Source organism: Gopherus flavomarginatus, chromosome 5 (assembly GCF_025201925.1).
Source record: "Gopherus flavomarginatus isolate rGopFla2 chromosome 5, rGopFla2.mat.asm, whole genome shotgun sequence".
Lineage (NCBI taxonomy): Eukaryota > Metazoa > Chordata > Testudines > Testudinidae > Gopherus > Gopherus flavomarginatus.
Window position 1 is genome coordinate 17,250,261 of NC_066621.1, and position 23,810 is coordinate 17,274,070.

Genomic DNA, 23,810 nt, shown 5'->3' on the forward strand with positions numbered 1-23,810 from the left:
CTGTATGTAGAGTGCAAGCTCTTTGAGGCAGTGGCTGCCTTTTTGCTCTGTGTATGTACAGCACCCAGCACAGTGCGGCTCTGACCTTAGTATAGGGCCTCTAGGTGCTACACTCATAGAAATAATGAACAATAATGGTGACCTCTTAAGCATCAAGATGGATATGCAGGAGTTTGCACCCACTGAGCTAATCAAGATCAATGCCTGGTTAGCTCACTAGATGCAAACCCCAGCTTGCTCTTGGGGGTGGGGGGGGTGGGGGTGGCGTGTGATATGCAGGAGGTCTGACTGGATCTTGTGGCCTCTTCTGGGCTTAAACTGTATTTATTTGCGTGATGTATGCTGGTCATGCCAAGCTACAGCATTCTTATCAACAATGTTCAGGGCATGACTTGCCTAAGCATAGGGGCCAGCCCTGGCCCAGCTACACCGACTGCTAGGCACTGATGGCTGACTCAGGGCATGTAAATAAGTTCTTCAGTCAAGATACGCCATGGATGGTTTTCCTGTCCCCTAGCTTATTTTACAGTGGTGTGAGGTAACCTCCTTGCTACCTGCTAATCTGTGCATTGATCCTCTGTGCCGGTGCATGTTTCCGTGTAGACTCCCCAGTGCTTCCAGTTGTCTTTGATCTGCCGATATTTCAGTTGCTTTCATGGCAATTCCAAGTTGGATCCTGAAAGGCACAGAGTACCCTCAGCCCCCCAAAGGAACGTGAAGGCACTCGGCACCTGACAGAGTTCACCCCCCATGTCATCTCTCTTTCATCTCTTGGTTGCATCAGCAAGGAGGGAGAAATGCAAACCCGACCAGAAACCTGGAGTCAGGAGGAGCAGGGTCCCTTGGACATCATGTGGCAGAGTGAGGAGGCAAACATTGCTGGGGGCTCTGGTACTGCAGTGATGAAGGGGCCATGTAAGACCCTGGATGGAGAGGGGCTGCATTGTGCTCTGTTGCGATGCCATGAATCTGGAGTAATTCCACTGAAGTCAGTGCAGCTGTTCCACGTTTATGACAGGGTCGTTGAAAGCAGGGTCTGGACTAGATGGTTGGCCCCGTTGCTGGGCATGAGGGACGGATGCCATCATTCTGTCTGCACCGCCTGGGTCTGCTCCCATGGGAATGTGGACTTTGGGCTGCAGTGACGGGACAGGAAGGGAAGCAGGTTCTGGTTTACGGTGACTGTCAGGGACAAGCCTGCGTTGTAATCTGAGGTGGGTGGTCATAGCTTGGTGCACATCACATGACCCCCTCCTCCCCAGTAGATAGCCTGTTCTGACTCTGAAGGGCCCAGAGTGGGCTACTGGCATCCTGTAGGACCCAGCCTCTGTTTCGGCAAAGAGACAGACTCATCCTGGAGCGGAAGCAGAGCTTACTCAATTCTAAGCTGAGAGCCATTCTGTTCTTTCATTTCCTACTCCTCCCTCTCCCATCCTGCTCATCTCTAGGTTTGTCCCTACAGCTTCCCCCTCTTTGGGCTCTTCCAGCCCCTGCTGGTCTTGGACATGAGCTGGGGATGCAGATTCAGAGCCTCCAATGGCAGCACTAATTCCTCCTATTCCCTGACCCAAGGGGACCACCTGTGCATGTGAGAAGGCAGTTGGGCCTCTCTGGTCCAGGCAATCCTTGACCTGGTTGCTGCTAGCGAGTGCTGGTGGGTTCTGTGCTGTGGATACCGGTATGCAAGGAAATGGACTGAGGCCCACTCTCATCCCAAAGGTGACAAAGCAACTTCACAAGGGCTGGATTTGAAATCCCTCACCTGCACAACTGTTTTCCTATCAGCCTCCCCAAGCCACCCTGTCCTCAGTGGAAGGGATTATTAACTGCTTCATTGCCAAAGCGTGGCCCAGGTATGTTCATGAAATGTGCTCCTCCGGTTCAGGGTTTCATTTTCACTTGCTCTCCTGGCTATGTAGAGTTGCGGTGTGTGGCTTTTAAACAGCTGCTGTTTAATAGGGAAGCAATTTCAAGACCGTTTCCAAAATGCTTTTGGGTGCCTCCAAAGATGGGCACCTATGATTTGTTGTCATTGCTACTCTAAGGCTTTTCCTTGCATGGGACACTTAATGTTTATGATTATTACTCCTCACTTGCATTAGCTGGTACTTGTCCACAGTCAGCCTCATTTTATTAGTTCCAGTCCACTCTTGTCTCTCCATCTCCATGGCGTTTATTTCTGCACTTCCCTTGACTCTGCTGCCCCTCAAGGCTTAGCATCATCTTACAAATTTCGCCATGTTCTCTGCTCTGTCTTCTAGCTAGTTTGCAAAAGTCATCTAACCGAAATGACACTTAATCCCCCTCCCAGTGGGACCCCATGGGCACCTCTCACAACTCTTCCCCCCACCCCCAGGGAGATAAGCCACCATGTATAATTAATTACCTTCCTCTTGCCGTTCAATAGCCAGCTTTTGATCCATGTAATCGTATTTCTGTCCAAGCCGGCTTGATTTAATTTCCCCCTTAGGATATCTCGTGGCACTGTGTATCAGATGCCTCATTGAAATCCAGATATATTGTATCCACCACATCTCCTCTGGCCAACATTATGTATTTTGTCTAAATAGAAAAACCCTTTAGATTTGTCTGACTACATTTATTCCTAAGTAAACCTGGGTTATTTGGCTTCTATGTTTCCCCTTTAAATATTTCCTCATTCCTTTTGGTAGAGGATGTGAATTAATGCACAAAGAGGGTCTTTACCCTGATTGTTCTTTGTTCCCTCTTTAAAAATTGGTATCAGGCTGGCACAGGTTGTGCCCTGGAATGAATGGGAAAAAAGACCAAATAAGCTACTAGTTGGTGCTGTTTCCCTCTCCCCGCCCCCCGCCCCCATGGACCCTGGCCTCGATTTATTTATGTTGTTTTATTTATTTTCAGAAGTGACTAATGCTTTTGGATGCCTAGCTAGAGACACCGTAAAGGGGCAGAGAGGCTCAGTGCTGACTGATAATCAGGCCCCTTTAAGAGGTCTCAAGTTAGGCCCCCAAATCTCTAGTGCAGTGGTTCTCAACCAGGGGTAGGCAGAGGCCTTCCAGGGGATGCACCAACTCATCTAGATATTTGCTTAGTTTCACAACAGGCTACATAAAAAGCATTAGCAAAGACAGTACAAGCTAAAATGTCATACAGACAATGATTTGTTTATACTGCTCTGTATACTGTACACTGAAATGCAAGTACAATATTTATATTCCAGTGGATTAGTATTATAAATATATGGTAAAAATGAGAAAGTAAGTAATTTTTCAGTATCGGTATGCTGCAACACTTTTTTTGTATTTTTAGGTCTGATTTTTGTAAGGAAATCATTTTTAAGGGGGGTGAAACTTGAGGGCGGGCAAGACAAAGCAGACTTCTGAAATGGGTACGGTTGTATGGAAAGGTTGAGCGCCACTGCACTTCTGAAACTCTTGGCCTGTGTCTTTTGCCTGAGATGTAAAACTCCGGCCCTGCCCACCTGTAGGGCATGAGAGAGCGGGAGGATTGCCTAGTGGTTAGGGTACTAATCTGGGACTTGGGAGACCTGGGTTTAGTTTCCTACTTGCCCACAGACTTCTTGTGAGAGCTTGGGCAAGTCACCTAGCATCTTTGTGCTTCAGTTTCCTCATCTGCCCTGCCCTGCATCACAGAGGGTTGTGAGGAGAAATGCTTTAGAAAAGACTGTGAGGTGCTCAGATATATGGTGCAGTAAGTGCCAAGGATAGATGATGCTGCATCTCTCTTTCCCCCACCACCCCCATAGATCTCAAGTTTCTTATAACAGTGGGTCATTATCATTGTTCCTGTTTTACCAATGGGGGAAACTGAGGCACAAAATGAGGATGTGACTTGCCTGGCTTAGGTCACACCGTAAATCAGTGGCTGTGCCAGGACCAGACCCTAGAGCTTGATTCTCAGTTGCTCCATTTTCATGCTGGAGGGAAGGGGGCTTTAAGCCACTTCTGCACTGCCTGGATTCTGGAGCCATGCATGGGCCTGCCCAGTCCCCTACAGACCTCGGGAAGCAAAGAATAACTACAGCACAGTACACTCTGCCCATGCCTCTGACGCCCCATGTCAGGGGCTGGAAGCAGAGGCCGTATGGAGCCCTTTCACTAGCTCACACTTGGTCGTGCAGTGTCTTTTCTCAGGGGCCCGTTCCACACCCTTTGAGGCCCCTTTATGCTGCCAGAATAGCACAGAAGGGCCTTGATATCACTGAGACTCAGCCCCACTGTCTTTTGATTTGTACTCCAGTGCCCTATCTCCCTTGGGTCATGTATGGCTCTTTTTGCAAACGTTGTGATGTTAGCTCAGGTGTCCTGGACAAATTCCCTTTGAGCTAATTGCATCCTGCCTCCACGAATACCTTTGCAGTTTCCACTGCACTCATTTTCTCCAAAATGCAGTGCTGCTGTTATTGGGCATCCTTAAGCAGCACCCTGTATTTTGCCTCAGAGGTGACTGCGTTTTAGTGGTGCGAGAACTGATTGCTATTATAGCAGCAACTCTGTAGTGAAGGGGCAGAGACAGTTTCCATTCTGAGCCCGGTTTTGATGTGTTCCCACCCCCTAGAATATTAAAATACTTTGGGGCCTTTCTGAATGAAAAACACTCCTCTGGACTGGATTATTATCCAGAGCTGTTGATTGATGTGTGTGTGTTGAGGAGCAAAGATATGGTATTTAAAAACAATACACCTGTTCAGACAGTGTCTCCATGTACCCCGCACCTTCCACATCAGATAGGTAGCATTAGCCACGCGTTGCAAACAGGGAGAATGAGGCGCAGAAATTTTAGGGGACTTGCTTGTGGTCCGAAAGCCACGGATGGAGCTCAGGGGTCCTGGCTCTGAGACTTGTGCCTTAAACAGAAGATCATCCTTTCTCCTGCTTCCTTGGTTATCAGCATCATGGGTTCCCAGGTGTTCAAGTGTGCAAACCTTGGAGAAGAGAGAGAAGCAAGTGTCAGAAGTGAAGCGCTGACAGGACTGTGTGGGATGGGAGTTAGACAAGTCTTCTCCCCCTGCTGCATTTTTCTGCTCTGGATTGGCCTCTGTAGGACACTTTTTGCATTGTCACAATTCATGGGAGTGGCATGTCTTGGCTGAGTGGGAAAGGTACCTCATTTCCCCCTGACCCCACTCAGTTCCTTAAAAGTCCATTCAAAATATACAGGGAAGCATCCCTTCCCTACATTGGCAGATTCACTGCTCCTGCTGCTGAATTGTGCACCTCCTGCCTTCTTCATCTCTACTAATATCTCTCCTCTCCCCTCCTCCCCCGACATGTCTTCAGCCACTGCAGTCTGGAGGGAAAATTCTGCTTTGAACCACTCACCATCTTCCCCAGGTTATGGATGATGGGCTATCCCAGTGTGAGCTAGCAATTGGAGCAGTGCACTGGGAGTCAAGACCCCTGGGTTCAGTTGCACAGCCTGCATGGGCGGGTGGTTTAGTGGATTGGTTCCCAAACCTTTTCCTAAGGTGACTTACTAACTGCATAATATATTTGTTTTTGCGACCCATCATTACATACATGCACTCTCTGCCCTGGCACTGCAACCCTAACCCCAGTGAGCCATGCCTGCACTGACCCAGCAGCTCCTGTCCCTCAGGGCCGGGCCGGGCCGAGCTCTGGGTTCACGGTGGGCTCACCCCCACCCCTGCAGGACCTCCCTTCTGTCTCAGGCCAGGGGAAGTGTATGTTGGCTTAGGCAAGGGCCCTGTGATGTGTTACTCCGGCCCTGGATGTGGTGACCCACTTAGAACCTTCCTGGGACCCACCGTTTGGGCGACTCTTGTCTAGTGGGTAGAGCAGACGGTCACATGTCAGGACTCCTGGGTTCTGTTCCCATCTGGAAAATGGGGGTAATGACACTGAGCCGTACCTACTTCCCAGGATGGATGAGTCAGTAACACTCAGTTATGGCTCAGGTAGGGCGGCTCCCTCTGGAGCCCTCTCGTCTCTGCAGGCTTCTTTAGCACTGCTTTGCTGCACCCGAATGGGCTCCCATCCCCTTTGTATGGACAAACAAGAGCCCTGTCTGTATCTGGCTGCGTCGCTCTCCGTTGCCTCGTGCTGCCTCTCTCGCCTCCAGACTCTTGCGTGCAGGCTCCTGGGACAGAAGGGGCATTGTTTGCATTGTTCCAGGGTTAAGGTTTCCCTCTGGCTTTGGGTTTAATTACTCCTGACAGTCTCCACACCACCATGCTATGGGGAACACCTCTAGGTTTAGGGGACAAGGGAGACTGGGTATGAGTCGTTCTAGGTCAGCAAGAGACAGTTAAACCATGTCATTCCACTTCCTGTGGAAGGCTTTTTTCTTTCTTCCTCTTTCTCTCTCTGGCTGTCTCTCTCTCATGTTCTTTCTCCTCACAGCTTTCTTTTGAGTTCCACCAGCAGCACATCAATGGGATTTCCCTTGAAATCCAGGAATAACTAACTGGCTATTACCCTCTTTCTTCTCTCTCTGGCCTATTCTCTTGTCTTTCCCTTTGTGCTCCCACCCCCACTCCCAGCTGGGTTCCTGGCCCTTGGGTTTCTCTTGTGGCAATAGAGACATCACCTGGAACCTTTCCATGGACATAAGAGGGTGGGTGGGTGGCAGAATATCTGGAACCGTGACTGGTTCCTTGTCTCAGAGCTGGGAAGTGCCTCAATCCAGGGCATCGATTTCCAGCTTCCAGGAGAAACCAGCACAAAAAGATCAGTGAGTGCTGGGGTCTGGATTTGCCTCACTGCAACAATTCCACGCACTGCTGGTTTTCTTCACCCACCCACTTTCTCTTGCACCTATCAGGCTCTGGCTCTGATTAGGAGCTCTCTCCCCTTCTTCTGCCAACTAGCCCGGTTTTGACAGCAAGGCAAAGTGAGTTTGTCATGAAAGAGCCTGGCATCCGAGTACACACAGGGTCCAGGCCTGAATCATTTCCTCTCCCAGAGCAGGGACAGCAGCAAGTCCAGGCACAGCGGGACTAGAGAGATGAAGGCCAAGATTGAAAAGAAATGAAGGGGCCTGAACTGAGGCTCCTTGGCTCCTACTTAGATATGTGACTATGTGCAGCTGCTATGCCCACAGGACCTTCTGGTGCCTGGCATTTCTGAAAATCAGGCATCGCTTATCTAGGTGCCGAAATATCGACTAGGGCACTGCATTTTAGACCCCCTATTTTTGAAAATCGTGGCTGAATTTCCAGTCCCTCAGCAGAAGATGGCCTATTGAAATCTGTGGAGTGAGAACATCAGGCCTGAATCACTGGAAACTCGTCAGCCCCCTTCCCTAGCAGAGGGCTGTGCCTTTGTTCCCTTGATATGGCAGCATCCCTTGGGAAAGGGATTTGGGTCAGTGAATGGGGAGCATGCACCATGGCCTAATGGATAGAGCTCTGGACTAGGACTCAGGAGACTTGGTTCTATTTCCAACTCTGCCACTGATTTGCTAGGTGAGTTTGGGCAAAGTCTCATCCTTGCCCTGTGCCTCAGTTTCCCCATCTGTTCAGTGACCTCTTTTATAAAGCGCTTCGAGCTCTCCTGATGAAAAGCGCCAGATAAGAGCTAGAGATTATTTTTTATTCGAGTGCCTTCGGTGGGTCATTCCAGATCAGTGGCCGAAGGTGGAAAGATGATTTTGGCCCCAAGTTTAGTGCTGTGGGGGTTTTTTTGTTTGTTTTTTAACCCCCAGGATTTTACAAACCGAAGGACAATTTTTGAAGCTGTCATAGGAAACAGTGGATGGCTTTTTTGTGTATTCCTCTTTTGGGGGTTGGTTTATTGCTGTGGCTGTTTGTTTTTGCTGGGGCCCAAAGATGGAAACCCTGTTCTGCTTGGTGTTGACTGGGAGTCAGAGGGTCTTTTCCTGAGTCGGGGAGGCAGTTTGACACACTGGTTAGAGAACTGACTTCCCGTGGTTCAGTTCACAGCACTACAACAGGCTGCCTGCATGTCACTCAGCCTCTTTGTGCTGCAGTTCCCCACGTATAAAGCAGGGATAATAATCCTTCCTTTGCCTCATGTATTTCGATTGTAAACTCTTCCGGACAGGGGCTTTATTACATGTATGTACGGCACCTAACGTCCTCATAGTTAACCCTTATATCGCGCTTTTTAGAACGACTCCCCAGGGAATAATCACAGGCTGGCGCTGCCTTAGTAGGACTAGACTTGCAGTCCTTATGGAACACTGGGGCCCTGATCTTGGCTGGGTGGTAGCGGTCACTTGGCTGTGGATGCAGCTGTCAGAGAAATATTCTGGGTGGCCGTGGGCAAACTCCTTTGCTGCCCTGTTCCTCAGTTTCCCCATCTGTAAAATGGGGATAACATTACTGACCCTCTCCACATGAAGCACTTTGAGATAGCTCGGTGATGGGCACAACCCAAGAGCACTGCCATTAGTGCCCGATCCCTTGGGCTTGATTTAATCCTATTGCAGCCTTTGCTATGATCCAACCCATCTTGTTTCTCTCAGCAATTCTTTTGTGCCGCTGGAGGAGCTGTAACCTGCCCCACACGTGCATGATGGCGTCACGCATCGGCCTGCGGATGCAGCTTATGCGGGAACAAGCACAGCAGGAGGAACAGAGGGAGCGGATGCAGCAGCAGGCGGTGATGCATTATATGCAGCAGCAACAGATGCCGCTGGCCCCCACACCTGCCATCAACACTCCAGTCCAATTCCAGTCCCCGCCCTCTGTGCCGGGAGAGGTCTTAAAGGTACAGTGCGGATTAGTTTGTTTCCTTCTCTGCTGGGGGAGGGGAGGGGAAAGTCTTGGCCGTGTTGAGAGCTCTAATTGATTTTCCCTGCCTGGGGTGTATGTGGATTTTTAGGTTCAGTCGTACCTGGAGAACCCCACCACGTATCATCTGCAGAAGTCACGGGACAAGAAGGTCCAGGAGTATATCTCTGAAACCTACGGGAACAAGTTAGCTGCTCAAATCAGTCCTATCCGGCAGTCTCCGAAGCCTCCCCCTGCTGCCTCGCCAGGCATCAGGCCCGGCCATGTCATGTCCTCTTCAGCCGGCAACAGTGCCCCCAACAGTCCCATGGCTATGCTCAACATCAGCTCCAACCCGGAGAGGGAGGTAAGGAAATGGCTTGGCTATAGAGCACCAAGATGACTATGGGAGAGGAGGGGAAGGATTTAAAAGTGGCATGTGATCAGGATCTCTCCAGTCCTGGCTTCTCTCAGCAGGAGGCGCAATAAGGAGCAGAGCGGAGAGCTGGGATTTCCCAGCAGGGGGCGCGGTGGGACATGAGGTACATATACCTAGCTAGCATGTACATGTCTGTCGCATATTATGCGCATTTAACATGCGCAATTTCAGCTTTACACAGTCGGCAAAAACAAAACAAAAAAACTCCCAAAAAGAGAAAAATAACAGTTTTAATACTGTACCTGTAGTGTGGGCGATTCCACTCGCCATTCAACTCAATGTAGTTTTGACTATACGCAGTTTTCGCTTTACGCGCTAACCGCGGAACGGAACCCCCTCGTAAGATGAGACTCGCCTGTAGCGCATTTCATGGACAAGGTAGCACATAGCATCAAAAATGAAACCACTGAACCGAGGAAACCCTCAGCTGTCTCTGTTTTCGCCCAGTGACCCCGCACCTCCAGCCATGTGCTCTATCAAAATGCAACTTTCTCTTCCAGATAGACGAGGTCATTGATGACATCATGCGTCTGGATGACGTTTTGGGCTATATTAACCCAGAGATGCACATGCCCAACACCGTGAGTGTCTCTGACTCCTGGCCTGTTATCCTGACTCTGGAGGGAGGGGAGGAGCCTGCATTTGACATGTGCTGGCTAGGGAACAATTACAGTATATGTTCTCTAGCTGGAAGAGCTCAGTCTCCTGTAACCCTAAAGGGTAGCTGCAGGAGGCCCTCCAGGGAGAGTAGTGACTCTGCTACCCATACCCTCTGGGCCGGATTGTCTGTGGCTCTCTGCCCCTTCTGTTGGTGGCTGAGAGCCAGGGTAACCGCTATACACTGGTGCAGTCTAGCAGACCTGGCACGGGGGGCGTGGATGGAGCACTGCTGTGTTCTTGCTATTCTTAGCTGCCAGGCCAACCCCTCGGGTCTGTGGGGAGCAGAGAGTAAGCTAGAGCAGCCTAAGTGGCTGCTCTAACTCAGACTGGGGGCCAGACAGGCTTTTGACTGGGCTCAAAATATAGGGGGGCTCACCGGAGGCATAAAGCTGCCTTTACCACCTTGCCCCCTCAATTCTTGCCCTGAGCGGAGCTCAGCTGGACCTGAGAATCTGGCAGCCAGGGTGCCTGCATTGATTGCTGCTTCTGGCTGTCAAGGCCGCAGCCTGGAATTTTGTTGCACCATATGTCAGTGCTGGCTCTTCCCAGCAGGCAGTGGGAAATCATGCATCATGGTGTGTACAAACTGACTGAGCCTCTCTCCCCTTGCCGAGCCCCTAGAGTTGTAGTGATTATTATTGTTGAGTAAGTCAGCAACAAGGGCTAGTCTGAGCTGGCTGCAGCCTGACCTAGAGACAGTAAACATCAGGTTGGCACTGCTGTGTGTGGGCTGGGGGAGGGGAAAGCTGTGCAGTTGCATGACTGACTGCTGTGAGACTCCACGAGCCCTTTCCTTATGCTCCTACTTTTAAATGAGCCCCAAAGGGCTGGGAGCGTTTAACAGATTCCAAGCCCAAAAGGGACCATTATAATCATCTAATCTGACATCCTCTACGACAGCCCTAGAACCTCTCCCAGCTGTTCCTTTTATCTCAACTGTTTCTTGTGCGGGAGCTGACGCCTGATTTTTTTTTTTTTTCCCCAAAGACTTCTGGTCTTGATTTAAAAAAAAAACCCAGATTCTGTTTCGTGCAACCGTGACTGTCCCGCATTGTGCAAACTCAGCAGGGTTTGAGGCCTGCACTCCCAGCACAGGCTGCTGCCACTTAAACTTCTGGCCTGACTTTGAGGATCACAGTCTGGTGGTTAGAGCAGGGGAATTGGGAGTCTTGATTTCAGTTCTTGATTCAGCCATTGTGTGTCCGTGGGCGAGTCCATTTACCTCTGTGTTGCCATCTGTAAAATAGGGCTAAGGATACCTAACTCTCAGGGTGCGTGGTGAGGCTTTCTTGATTGTGCTTTGAGATCCTGTCCTTGGATGGAAGGCACCATAGCAAGGTGAAGATTGATTGATTGATTGATTTTTTTAACATCCTCTCCCTTTCCGTCATCTAGCGTCCCACCGTGAGAATGTATCATGCAGCTATGAGGTTACTTAATGCTTTGTAAATGTTTCTAGCTGGGGTTTTCAGTGGGGCTTAAGGGAGTTGGTGCTTAGCGCCCAGTGAAAGTCAATACCTCCCTTAGAAAATCTCAGCTTGATGGATTCAGTGTCCGAGTCATCACCACCCTGGCCCGTGTGAATTAGGTCAATAGCCTTGGTCTCATTTTGCACATAGGGAAACCGAGGCACGGAGTGGTGAAGTGACTCACCTAAGGTCTGGCAGAAGAGGGAGTAGAAATCAGGAGTTTCCAGCTCCCAGTTGCATGCAGCTGCTAGATTGTGGTGCCCTTTACGCTAGGCCTTGTGATTTGGAATCTTCCTGGAGATCCAGCCCTAAGCCAGCTTTCTACCTCCCTGATCCCATCTCCTGCTCCTCCTCCTCCTGGACAAGCACCGTACTAGTCACGTGCTCCCTTGTTTTTCAGCTTCCAATGTCCAGCAGTCACATGAATGTATATAGTGGTGACCCCCAGCTGATGGCCCCCCTGGTGGGTGTCACCAGCAGTTCCTGCCCCGCTGACCTCACTCAGAAGAGAGACATGACAGGTAACGCATGTGAGTTCTGACTGCAGCCTATGTGTGTGTCCGTGTTTATCAGGTCAGGCCAAATCTTGCGTCAATGCTTGTGCCACTGATGGTGGCGAGGGTTACGTGGGGTGAGGGTCAAACAGAATTCTGCCCAGCCCGTTTGACATTAGGTACTGAGTGATGCTGGGAGAGATGGTGAGAACACAGCTTTGTAACACAAGTGGTGTGACCTCTTGGGTCTTTCTTGTAGATGCCGAGAGCCGTGCCTTGGCTAAAGAGCGTCAGAAGAAGGACAATCACAACCTGAGTGAGTGGATGGTTCATTCTAGCTGCATGGCTGGGTCTCCTGCCCTAGTTCCCTTCAGCCCAACCCCCATTCTTTTCCTGGAGGCCCTTCTGTCTGTATCGCTGGTTTCCTACTCATCTGTCTGAACAGCCCATTCCACCTAGCACCTCTCGTGCATGGCGTGCATGTAGGGATCCCCACAGCATCCCCCGAGCAGGGCTTCATCTAACCCAATACCCTGGCTGACAATGGCCAGCCCCAGATGTTTCAGAGGAAAGTATAAGAAACCCCATTATTGTGATTATTTTATTTTTATTGCAGTAGTGCCTCAGGTCCCCAGTCATGGACCAAGCCCCCATTGCGCTAGGGGCTGTACATACAGAACAAAGAGACAGTTCTTGCCACAAAGGTCTTACAATCGAAGTAAGATGAGACAGTCCCTTCTGGACAGTTATGGGATAACCTGTTTTGGGGGAAGTTTCTTCATGAGCACTGTCAGGCCCTCATCACTGGCTTGTGCCCTGAAATATGAGGGTTTGTATCCCATAGATATTGGTACCATGTCTAATGTAACTCTAATACTCTTTCTCCATAGAAATGTCTCTTCCTTTGTTTGAATAGTGCTAAGCTCTTGGTCTCAATGGTTTCCTATGCTAAATAGCACCCTAAATCTCTCCCACCCCACCTCCGAGCCCCCTTGTCTTACCCAGTACCTCCTGTGACACCACATGCTATCCTCAACCACTTCTCTCCCATCCAATGTGGCTCTACACGGCCCCACCTTTCCCAACGTCTCCTGCAACCCACCCTCCTCTCTAAACCATCCCTCACCCACTGAATGTTTCTCCATCTAGACCTTTGCCACCCCACCTCTGACTGTCTGTGCCCGTGGAATCAATCACAGGTAAACTGCAGTCCTCCAGAATTTAAGAATGCATGTTTGGTGACAGCGACGGGCCAGCTTCTGAATAGTTCTCCTAGTCCTTTCGCCCAAAGTTGGGTGAGGAGAACAAGGGACGAAAATCTCTCTGGGGAACTTGGTGATTCCCATAATCCAGGCTGGGGACAGTGGGGGCTGAGCATGGTACAGACTGCAGAGCGTTGAGGCTGATCCCAAATTCCTAAACTTGGGTCAGTTTCCATCTTTCTCTTTCTCTTCCCTCTCTTTAGTTGAGAGAAGACGAAGGTTTAACATCAATGATCGCATCAAAGAACTCGGAATGCTGATCCCAAAAGCCAATGATCTGTAAGTATCACTGCAAGCAGTACAAGTCGCCTTGTCTTAGATATCTCCCGTGGATTTGGTGGTGCATGGCAGAGGAATTGTTAAGGATGGTCCAAATGATGTTGCCCTGGGGGACAACTTATTCTGTAGATCTGGAGAAAACTTTCTAATGGCAACTGTTGAATGTTCGTCCCAGAGAAACAGTGGTGGTCCCATTGTTTGACATGTAAAACTTGACTGGACAAGGCACCTGAGGATTTACTGTGGAGATCAAGCCTGCCCTGGCCAGAGGATGGACTAGATACAGATGATTGTCTGCTGTGTCCTAGTAACAGGTTGTTCCAGTGCCGAGTCACATTCTGTTTCACACACTGAGAATTTTCATTCCTTCATCTGATCTTCCAGCTGGGCAGCTGCTTTGATACTGGCCGGTCGGGTGTCAGTGTCTGGTCCCACCTTGGATTCCCTAGGAGTCTGGTACTTGGTGTTTTCAGAGATTGGGATAGTGGCATGTGTGTATTGATCAAGGCCAGTGCCATTCCTTACATCAGTATGTCCAAGAAGTAATTCAGGGTATTACATTTGCAGAGGGGCATTTCAGTACAGCAGTGCTCTGCAGAACTTGTCCAGCCTTGGAGCTGGTTAGAAGGAACTGACAGGACAGACTGTAATAATTTCTCCCATGCTGTACCCCAGGGATGTTCGCTGGAACAAAGGGACGATCCTGAAGGCCTCGGTTGATTACATCAGGAGGATGCAGAAGGACCTGCAGAGGTCACGGGATCTGGAGAATCACTCTCGGCGTCTGGAAATGACAAATAAGCAGTTACTGATCCGTATCCAGGTGGGTTCCCATCTTCCCCCCGACCCTCTGTTCTAACTCAGCCCGAGGGTAGGTCCTCGTAATGAGAGACCCATGGCCGTGCCATGGGTCACCTGGGTCAGTTGACTTGGGCTCACGCAGCTAGAGCTGCATGCTAAAAATTGTAGTGTAGCCGTGCAGTCTTGGGTTGGAACCTGGGCTCTGAAGCCCTGTGCAGGAAAGGGCATTGGAGGGCAGGCTCCGGCCTCACCTACGTTGCTGTCTTTAGCTCTGTGAGCCTGACTCAGTTGACCCAGACTTGGAGACTAGGTGCCACCGTTTTCTTTTTTTCTTGGTGTAGACGTACCCTAAAACACCGTCAGGGGCTCCAATCTTGTTCCTGCCCCTTCCTAGTGGGTCTGGGCCAGATTCTGGGCCCTGAAATTGGAGCATCTTCATTGACCTAAGTGGAGTCTGTCCAGACTCACGCTGGAATCACCTGAAATTCATTTTTGTCCCTTTGAGATGCTCCATGCACACGCTGAGCCAAAGCTAATGAAGTCACTGGCTAGATTCCCACTGACCTTCAGTGGGCTTTGCATCAGGCCCCCAGAAATGCTGTTTGCACAGCTCACTTACTGCAGACATTCAGGTGTGGTAGGGGCTGCTCTTGTCTTGTGACTTGTGACTCTGACTTGTGAGTGCTGCTTCCCAGGCCAGGCCCTTGGCTTGCAGCTGACTGGTGCCCACCAGTAATAGGGATGAGTTAGTTTGGGAGAAGTTCCATTCGGCACAAGGAACACTTGCAGCTCGTGGCATTCGCGTGGGAGCCAGGCTTGCTGTGTTCATAGCTGTCCCTGCTGTGGGGTGGCCTGTGCTTCCCGGGCTATGGCACTTGGGCTAATGCTTTCAAATCTGTTTGCTAATGGCAGGCTTCAAATCCATCTCTGGGCACCTAAAGAGAGGATTTTAAGGAGCCTCGGTGTGGATTTAGGAGGCTCACCAAGCTGCCAGGTTGACCTAGGGTTTATGGTACCTGGTGGGATGCTGGCACCAGCTTTAGCTGGGAATTTCATGTAGGGTAGCGAGCAGCCTGCTTGCACTAAAGCACTGAGCCCGCAATGTCTGCCTCACCTTACCCTTGGGTCACTGACCGCTGGAATTCAGCCTACGAAATAGCAAACCTGGCAGGGACTGGGGACTGTATGGGTTAAAGTTTGAAGTGCTGTTTTCTTCTTTGTCTCTTTCTCCTTCTCTCTTTCCCCAGGCATCCCCTCCCACTCCCCCTCTTTGTGTAGTTTACTATCTTCCTCTTCCGCTGTCTCCCTTGGAATCTTTTCACCTCCCTCCCAAGGTCCCCGGCTGTCTGCCTTTTCCATCTGGCCTTGTCACCAGTTCGATCCCCTGACAGGGATGTTTGAAAGGGGTGGTGAACCTCGAGGATTTGAAGTGAGCCACTCTTAGTGGCAATGGGAAGAGGTGGGAGTAACCACAAAAATGCTGTTAGTGGTTCTGGGAGCCATGGGTCTTATTTGCCGTACTTGGAGTGAGTGGTGGCCAGGGCGAAGGTGGTCAAAAGTGCCTGACTTAAGACATCTGAAAGCGTTCTGTTTTTCAGAGGGGTGGGTGCTCAGCCCTGTCTGAAAATCAGGCCCTTTGAAGGCATCTCAAGTTGGGAGCCCAAATCACTACTCACTTTGGACAGGCTTGGCCTGTAGTGTCTGCACTGGCAGCTTTGTAAACCCTATGGTCTTTAATGTGACAGTGGCGCCTTTGACAGTGGCGCCTTTGACCCATTATGCCTGGCTGCCAGAGTCTGTCAGTTCAGCTCAGGCTGGGGGAGGGTTCCGCACAGAGCAGTTAGTGGGGCGAGACCATCTTGGCTCCCTCTGTTCCCTGGTGTGTCATTGGTGCCCCTAGTAAGGACTCCTGGCTTGTGTGCTCTGTCCTACAGGAGTTGGAGATGCAGGCACGCCTCCATGGGCTGCCCGCCTCCTCCAGTGTGAACGTGGCAGAACTAGTTCAGCAGGTCGTGAAGCAAGAAGTGACGGGAGAGGACGGGTCGATGGAGTCTCAGCAGCCCCAGCTACCTCCAGACCAGGAGACGCAGCAACAGCAACCCCTGCCGCTGCTGCCTCAGTCTTCCTACCAGCTGGACTTGACCCACGGCCTGAGCTTTGACGATGGCTCCAGAGGGTTCCGCGACCAACTGGACCCCAGCCACAATGTCTCTTTCCCCTCTTTATCCAAGAAGGAGCTGGACTTGATGCTGATGGAGGACACCATGTTACCTCTGGCTTCTGACCCCTTGTTCTCCGCCATGTCCCCCGAGGCCTCCAAGGCCAGCAGTCGCAGGAGCAGCTTCAGCATGGAGGATGCTGACATGCTGTGACAAGGAGCTGCTCAGAGCCTGAGGAAAAGGACGAGGAGTGAGGCTTGTCTGTGAAGACACCACACACACACACACACACACACACACACACACACCCCCAAGAGGACCCCAGTCCACACTTGAGCGTAAATAGAAATACATTTCTTTATGCAAGTGTTGTCGCAGTCACTGGGAAAGTCAGACCCTTGTTGCTACAGCTTGATCTGCAAACTTTCTTGCTTTGCCATTAACTGAGCAGAGCTCCCTGGCTTCGAATGACCCTAGATTTACAGCCCAGATGCCTTGCCTTTCAGCTAAACTTCCCACAAGCCACACACAGTGCAGGAGTGGAGGCTGGAAGCCAGCCCATCAGGTATGAGAAGGAGCCTTCGTGTCCTTGTGGAGGCTAATGGGGCTTGTCGCTCAGAGCGCCTTGCTGCAAATGTGCATCCAGCCAAGCTTTACCACTTGAACTTGCGTTTCCTCAAAGTCTTCCCAAGCCCTAGCGCTATCGTCCTGAAGACGTTGGCAGAGACTGCCTCGTACCGTGTTCCCGCATTAGGCTTCTCCTTCTCTTTCTGGGCAGGGATGTGCAGCTTTCCTGAGGGAGGGTGTGGTGTCCCTGGTCGTCGCAGCGTAGGGGAGATGTGTTTCTCAAGGCTCATTGGGTAAGAAGGTGCAGCGGGGAGGAGGAAGAGGAGGAGGGTAATCTGAACAAATTATTTAGTGATACCAGAGGGACACTTTCAAAGCCAGGAGCAGGACTTGGATGCAACCATCTCATTTATTTGTCACCAGGGTTTGTAAAGGCACCGGCTTTGAGAGTTTACCTTTTGAGACCCACTCAACTTCTGCCCCATTAGAGATGGATTCCTAACCCTCGAAAGCGTAATGGGGGTTAGGAACCCATCTCTAATGGGGTTGGGATTCTGGTTTGGGCCCATCTCTGCTTCCTCTCAGTCTGTTCAGATGCATCCTGAGACTTCCAAGTGATACTCGGTCAAAACCATCAGTGTGCGCCTGGTATGGAACTAAACCCTTATTGGTGTGTCCAGATACCAGCTTCTGGCTTTGCACCCACACTTATTGGTGCCAGCCATTTTGCACTATAAAGCACTTGGGCGGCTTTTTCAAATGCACGTAAGGGTGTGTTCACACTGCAGCTGGGATAGGGTGACTAGAGAACAAGGGTGAAAAATCGGGGTGGGGTGTAATAGGCGCCTGTCTAAGACAAAGCCTTGAATATCAGGACTGTCCCTATAAAATCAAGGCATCTGGCCACCCTAGCTGGAGTGAGCCTCCCAGCCCAGGCAGACTCGTGGTAGCGGGGCTCACGCGAACAGGCTAAGAACAGTAACGTGCTGGTTGCGTTGCGACCTAGGGGTTGAGGCGGGCTTGTACTCAGGCTGGCGTGCATTGCTGTCTGTGCCGTGCCATTTATATTGTGGTGTTTAGTGTGCTAGCTGGAGCAGAGCAAGCATGTGTTCGCCTGCCCGAGCTGGGAGGAGCGCTCCCATCTGCACCTGTAGCCGTGCCCTGAGTGACTTGTGACTACCAAGTATGTCTTTGGGCTGCATCTGAACCTGAGACCTGGGGGCATATGTGTGTGGGAATCTCCCCTACGAAGCACACCTGGAAAAGGGGTTTGCATGTGCCCTTGTACACTGAAACCTCCAAGTTAGGACCCTCATACTCAGCATCCCTAGTGCCTGAACCTAGCAAATCAAGCTAATGGAAGGCACCCTAAATAACTGGTTCAGTTATCGTCAGGGTGAGCTTAGATCTCTTCCGTTAAAACACTCAGTGGGCCAAATCCTGGCAGGCTTTGAGTGCCTTCTGCTCCCAGTGAAATAAGTGAAAGACCTGACTGAGTTGTTTTCTTTCTCAGTCTTTACTCAGGCAAGCCACCCATTGGGGCCAGTGGGAGGTTTTGCCTGAGTTGAGGGGCCTCTGTTCAGTGTCATCACGAACACGTGGAAGATGGCCACATGAGGTCAAGTGACCTGGATCCAAATGCTTTCTGCTGAAATGTCCACGGAAGGAATTTTTCTGCCCTTAAAGAGTACAAACCCAGCCAGCAGGGCTGGCTCCAGCTTTTTTGCTGCCCCAAGTGGCAAAGCGGAAAAAAAAAAGATAAAGCTGCAATTGGCAGCACTTTGGCAGCTCTGCTGCGCCACTTCATTCTTTGGAGGCAATTCGGCGGCAGGTCCTTCACTTCAAGAGGGACTAAGGGACCTGCCGTCGAATAGCTGTCGAAGACCTGGACGTGCCGCCCCTTTCCATTGGCCGCCCCAAGCACCTGCTTTCTTCGCTGGTGCCGGGAGCCGGCCCTGCCAGCCAGGGGTAGAAGCTGGGGGAAGTTACATGGGGTGGAGGGGAAGGATGGAGGGGGAATCTGAGTTTATTGCTCAAAGAGCTTGGCTCTGAAGAGGAGGAGAACAAGGTCTCTGTTCTACAGGGTTCTCTGGCAGCACTGAGGAGCTCAGTGATATGGGGAAACTGGTGTTCTAAATCTCTCAGGTGGGTGCTCCTCCAAGCTATGCCGCCCCTTCTTGAGGTTGATCCCAGAACCAATATCCCTTTGACGAGGAACTGCCAGGGAAGGTTAAAAACAACCTCTTCCCTCCAACAAGTCCCTCTTCGACTTCCTGTGTCTTCATGTTCAGGTTCTGCTTTCTCTCGTTGGGCGTGGCATCCTAGAAACCATGGAAATTAGCCTTGCTGAGGTCAAAAGCAAATATTAAGGAGTTATCCTACTCTGGGAAAGGTCTCTTCTGTGTCGTCATCGTGGCTCTCTGTCTTCCCCCTCGCCTTCAGTTGCTTCCATGTTTCTGTCAACACAAGCCATGTTCTTGCTGATTGGAAGAAGATATTTCCATCCCTGACCAAAACAAGGTTTGGTCAATTAAGAGAATGGAATCGAGGACTCCTTCAACAGGACCAGCACTGGCTCCTGACCTCATTCATGTCGTCATAATTCTGAGTTGGGGCTCTTCAGACAGAAGGCAAATCGGTCTTTATACCATGTCTTCTGGATCCTTAATGTAAACCTGTATCTGGGCCCCCACATAGAGACTGGGTAACAGGGCAGCCACCCTGGTGTGAAGCAGCAGGAGGAGGATTGTACATTGGTAACGATTGCCAAAATCTTAGCCAGGGCTCTTTGGCTTCTAAGAGTCAATCCCCTCTCCCGTCGGCTATCCTCAGATAGTTTTTGGCCTAAAGAGCCAAACCACTGAAGAGTTTCTTTGCACAGCTTTGTAGTTCAGTTGTTTTCTGCTTTCTCACTGCTGTTTATGTCGGCTCAGCCACAAGGAGAATTGGGGTGGGGAAGAGGGGTGGGAGTATCACTTTTATTTAAAAGAAAACATGACAGTATTCTACAGTAAGAGCCTAAGGGGTATATGGGGAAGATGGGGCAATCTTTAGTAATGATTAGGGTTGTCAAGTGATTAAAAAAATGAATCGCAATTAATCATGCAATTAGAATACCGTTTCTTTAAACATTTGTGGATGTTTTCCACTTTTTCAAACATATTGATTTGAATTACAACACAGAATACAAAGTGTACACTGCTCACTGATATTTATTTTTTATTGCAAATATTTGCACTGTAAAAAACAGTTTTCAATTCACCAAATACAAGTACTGTGGTGCAATCTCTGTATCATGGAAGTTGAACTTACAAATATATAATTATGTACAAAAAATACCCTGCATTCAAAAATAAAACAATGTAAGACTTTAGAGCCTACAAGTCCAATCAGTCCTACTTCTCATTCAGCCAATCACTCAGACAAACAACTTTGTTTACATCTGCAGAAGATAATGCCATCTGCTTCTTGTTTACAATGCCACTTGAAAGTGAGAACATGCATTTGCATGGCACTGTTGTAGCCGGCGTCGCAAAATATTTACATGTCAGATGCGCTAAAGATTCATGTGTTCCTTGATGCTTCAGACATAATTCCACAGGACATGCGTCCATGCTGATGATGATTTCTGCTTGATAATGATCCAAAGCAGTGCGGACTGATGCATGTTCATTTTCATCATCTGAGTCAAATGCCACCAGCAGAAGGTTGATTTTCTTTTTTGGTGTTTTGGGTTTTGTGGTTTCCACGTCAGAGTGTTGCTCTTTTAAGACTTCTGAAAACATGTTTCATACCTCATCCCTCTCAGATTTTGGAAGACACTTCAGATTCTTAAATCTTGGGTTGAGTGCTGTAGCTTATCTTTAGAAATTTCACTTTGGTATCTTCTTTGCATTTATCAAATTTGCAGGGAAAGTGGTGTGGGCAGCATTATCTCCCGTAAATGTTAACAAACTTGTTTGTCTCAGCGATTGGCTGAACTGGAAGTAGGACTGAGTGGACTTGTAGACGCTAAAGTTTTACACTGTTTTGTTTTTAATGCAGTTATGTAGCAAAAAAACCTACATTTGAAAGTTGCACTTTCATGATAGAGATTGCACTACAATACTTGTATGAGATGAATTGAAAAATGCTATTTCTTTTATCATTTTTACAGTGCAAATATTTGTAATAAAATTTCAATTAGTATTCTATTGTTTAACAGTGTGATTAATTTTTTTGAGTTAATTGCGTGAGTTAACAGCGATTAATTGACAGCCCTAGTAATGATATTACATTATATACCCCAGTAACTGCCTTAAGTATTGCAGGAAGGCTACAGCAAATTGTAGTGTTTGGGGCCTTTACTGGAGAATGATGTAATATCTTTCTTTTATTAGTAACGTCTGGATCTCAACCCAAAAGTTCAGGAGCACTCGGATCCAGGCTTTTTTTTAGATCAGGCCCCATCTCCAGCCCTGATTCTGCACTGAGAGCTGCGTGGGTGGGCCCCCTGCACGCACACAATGCTCCCTTGACTTCAAACCGTGGTGACTGGTGCTGGGCCAGGACCTAAAATCGTAAGGGAAAACTCAACCTGCCAACTCCCTGAGGAGGAAAGAGCTCGGGAATTGGATTGTAGGGTGCTGTGTGTGCACGTGACCATAGGGTACAGCTGTGGGGCAAACGCAGGTCTGTGATAGGAGTGAGATGATCGCCAGGGTGTAGGCATTTCCCGAGCTGACAATGAGAAGTGCCAGTAGGAAGTGACGTTTGCATGTGATGGCAAAGAGAGCGAGTGAGAGAAAGCGAGAGAGAGGGCAGCACCCTTTCACCTCTTGAGATGGGCAGTCCCCAGCCCCTGGCAGTCAGGAGAGTCAGCATAGAGCAGGGGAAAAGGACGTCCCTAGCCTGTGTTCCCTTGCCCGTATAGTTGGTAACAGGAGAGGGAACGACTGGTCAGTGTCCCGAGATAGGAGTCCCGCAAGGGGAGCTCTTGCAAACGTCAGTGATATAAATGCAGGGTTTCTGTGGGAGGTGAACAGACAGGATTCTCTGTGGCTCTTTCAGTGAGTGGGGCCTGCAGGATGAGTCATGAGAGTGTCCGTTGTGCCATGTTAAACCAGGGCACGGGCTCCGTCTGAGTGAGCCATTACCTGCCTATGAACAGGAGTAGTCCTTCAGGGCAGGCCCCTGGAGCCCTGTAGACTTGTGTTAAGTGCCTACGGATGTGCAGTGTTCATCCTCAAATACAGCCATTAAACTCCTTTACGCAACACAAGCGTCTGTGTGGACGCAGTGTGACCTGTACACATTTAAAGTATCACCTGGAGAGTCTTGTGGACTTCTGCTAAGTGCCTGTGGGTAGGTGGCATGCATCCTTTGCAGCAGAACCTATAGAACCTTATAGATCCACATTAAGTGCCTATGGATGCACTGCCTATCTGCAGAGCCTCGCACATGTAGACTTGTGGATGTAGGCTAAAAATCCAGCAGATACTGGAAGTGGTGCACGGTCAGAGCCAGTTTAGGAAGAGTTGGTGAAGTTATAGCCAGTGAGATAGGGTAAGGTTCCAGGAAAGGTGGGTGGGGAGCCGTGCCAAACGGGATGAGAGTCAGATTCTTGGAAGTTCTGGTGGAGCCATAGCCAGTGGGCTGAGAGGAATGTACCTAGACAGGCCTAGTGTGCTTTGTTGCTCAGGTGCTCTCATGAGGAGAGTCCCTTAGAGGAAAATAAAACTGCCTGGTTTGAATCCAAAGCTCTTTCTGAACCCATAGCAGGTTGATTCTGTGTTATAACTGTGCACTGTTCACGGCATGCTTCAGCAAACATAGGATGCGATATATCGTGTGCATTATGCCGTGTGCTTGAGTGGCTTCAGGACACGGTACATACTAGGGATGGGCACATATGTAACCTTCACTTAAGATGTCAGCTTGAATCACTTGACTTTTCTGTTCTTGAGGTCTGAAACCATGGCATGCCTTTACACTTCCTGTTGATGGGTGGGACAGGAAGTGATGTCATCTAGCGGAAAGATTTTTTTCCCCGGTCTGTTGCAGCGTCTGCAGTCTGACTGAAGCCAAGATTTGTGTGGGAAGACCTGACATGATAAGATTTCAGATATGATGCGGACCCAACCGTCTCAGAAAAGTATGTGAATTTGGGAGGGCAAAGCTTGGAAGCCAAGGTTTGCAAAAGTGACTAGTGATTTTGGGTGCTGTATTTTCAGACAGTGCTGAGCACCCCACCCTCTGAAAATCAGACTCCTTTAAGATAACTTGAGTTGGATACCCAGAATCACTAGTCACTTTGGAACAACTTAGCCAGACACTTTGTGAAGTGCTCCTCAATAGTATATACCGTAGTGCAGCATGTTTCATGGACTGTGAGTTGCAGTGTGTGCTGTATGCAGAATGGGGTCAATGTCTGTCAGATACAGTATATACTGCACTCAGCTCATGGCTATGGGATGCAGAACATGCCACACCATTATCCCCTGCTCCAGCCTGCGTGAGAAGTGGGGTGCTCCCCAGGCCATGAGAGAACAGTCAAGGATTTTTTCATCTCTTTTGTGTTTTGTTTTTTTTAATGCACTGTGCTCTGATTCAAAAATTTTACTACTGTTTTATAAATAAATGTACAAAAGAATGAACTAGAATGGGAAAAAATCATTAAAATATATTTATTTACAGCCTATCTATGTGTAGAGGTTTATTTGTGTGGGGCAAAGAGCAGCAACCATGATGATCCCATGCATTTCCACAGTGGCTGTCATCCCAGAGATCTCAAAGTGGTTTATGAAAGCAAATCAGTATCACTTATGTCCATTTTACAGAAGGGAAAACTGAGGCACAAAGTAGGGAAGTGACTTGTCCAAGGTCACATGGGCCAGAATTTTCAATAGGGCTCATCTCCCATAATCAGGGACAGATTGTCCAGAGAGTTCTAGTCACTAGATTTGGGGTCAGGAAGGAATTCCCCGCACCCCAAGTCAGATTA

The 23,810-nt window shown here is 49.4% G+C and overlaps 1 protein-coding gene across 3 annotated transcripts in view; it reads left to right on the forward strand.

The window, feature by feature from the left end:
• TFEB (transcription factor EB) overlaps positions 1–23,505 on the forward strand; it is a 53,168-nt gene extending 29,663 nt beyond the window's left edge. Inside the window, exons 2-9 of one of the 3 annotated variants that reach the window (XM_050957107.1) lie at positions 8,470–8,696; positions 8,811–9,065; positions 9,638–9,718; positions 11,667–11,796; positions 12,020–12,076; positions 13,226–13,301; positions 13,977–14,124; positions 16,037–23,505. In XM_050957107.1, the coding sequence (XP_050813064.1) occupies positions 8,499–8,696; positions 8,811–9,065; positions 9,638–9,718; positions 11,667–11,796; positions 12,020–12,076; positions 13,226–13,301; positions 13,977–14,124; positions 16,037–16,474 (1,383 nt within the window). In that variant the 5' untranslated portion in view covers positions 8,470–8,498 and the 3' untranslated portion in view covers positions 16,475–23,505. Of the gene's footprint in view, positions 1–8,451; positions 8,697–8,810; positions 9,066–9,637; positions 9,719–11,666; positions 11,797–12,019; positions 12,077–13,225; positions 13,302–13,976; positions 14,125–16,036 lie in introns of those variants that run through there. The other 2 variants (XM_050957109.1, XM_050957108.1) reach the window with 2 other exon arrangements.
• The last annotated feature ends 305 nt before the right edge of the window (positions 23,506–23,810 follow it).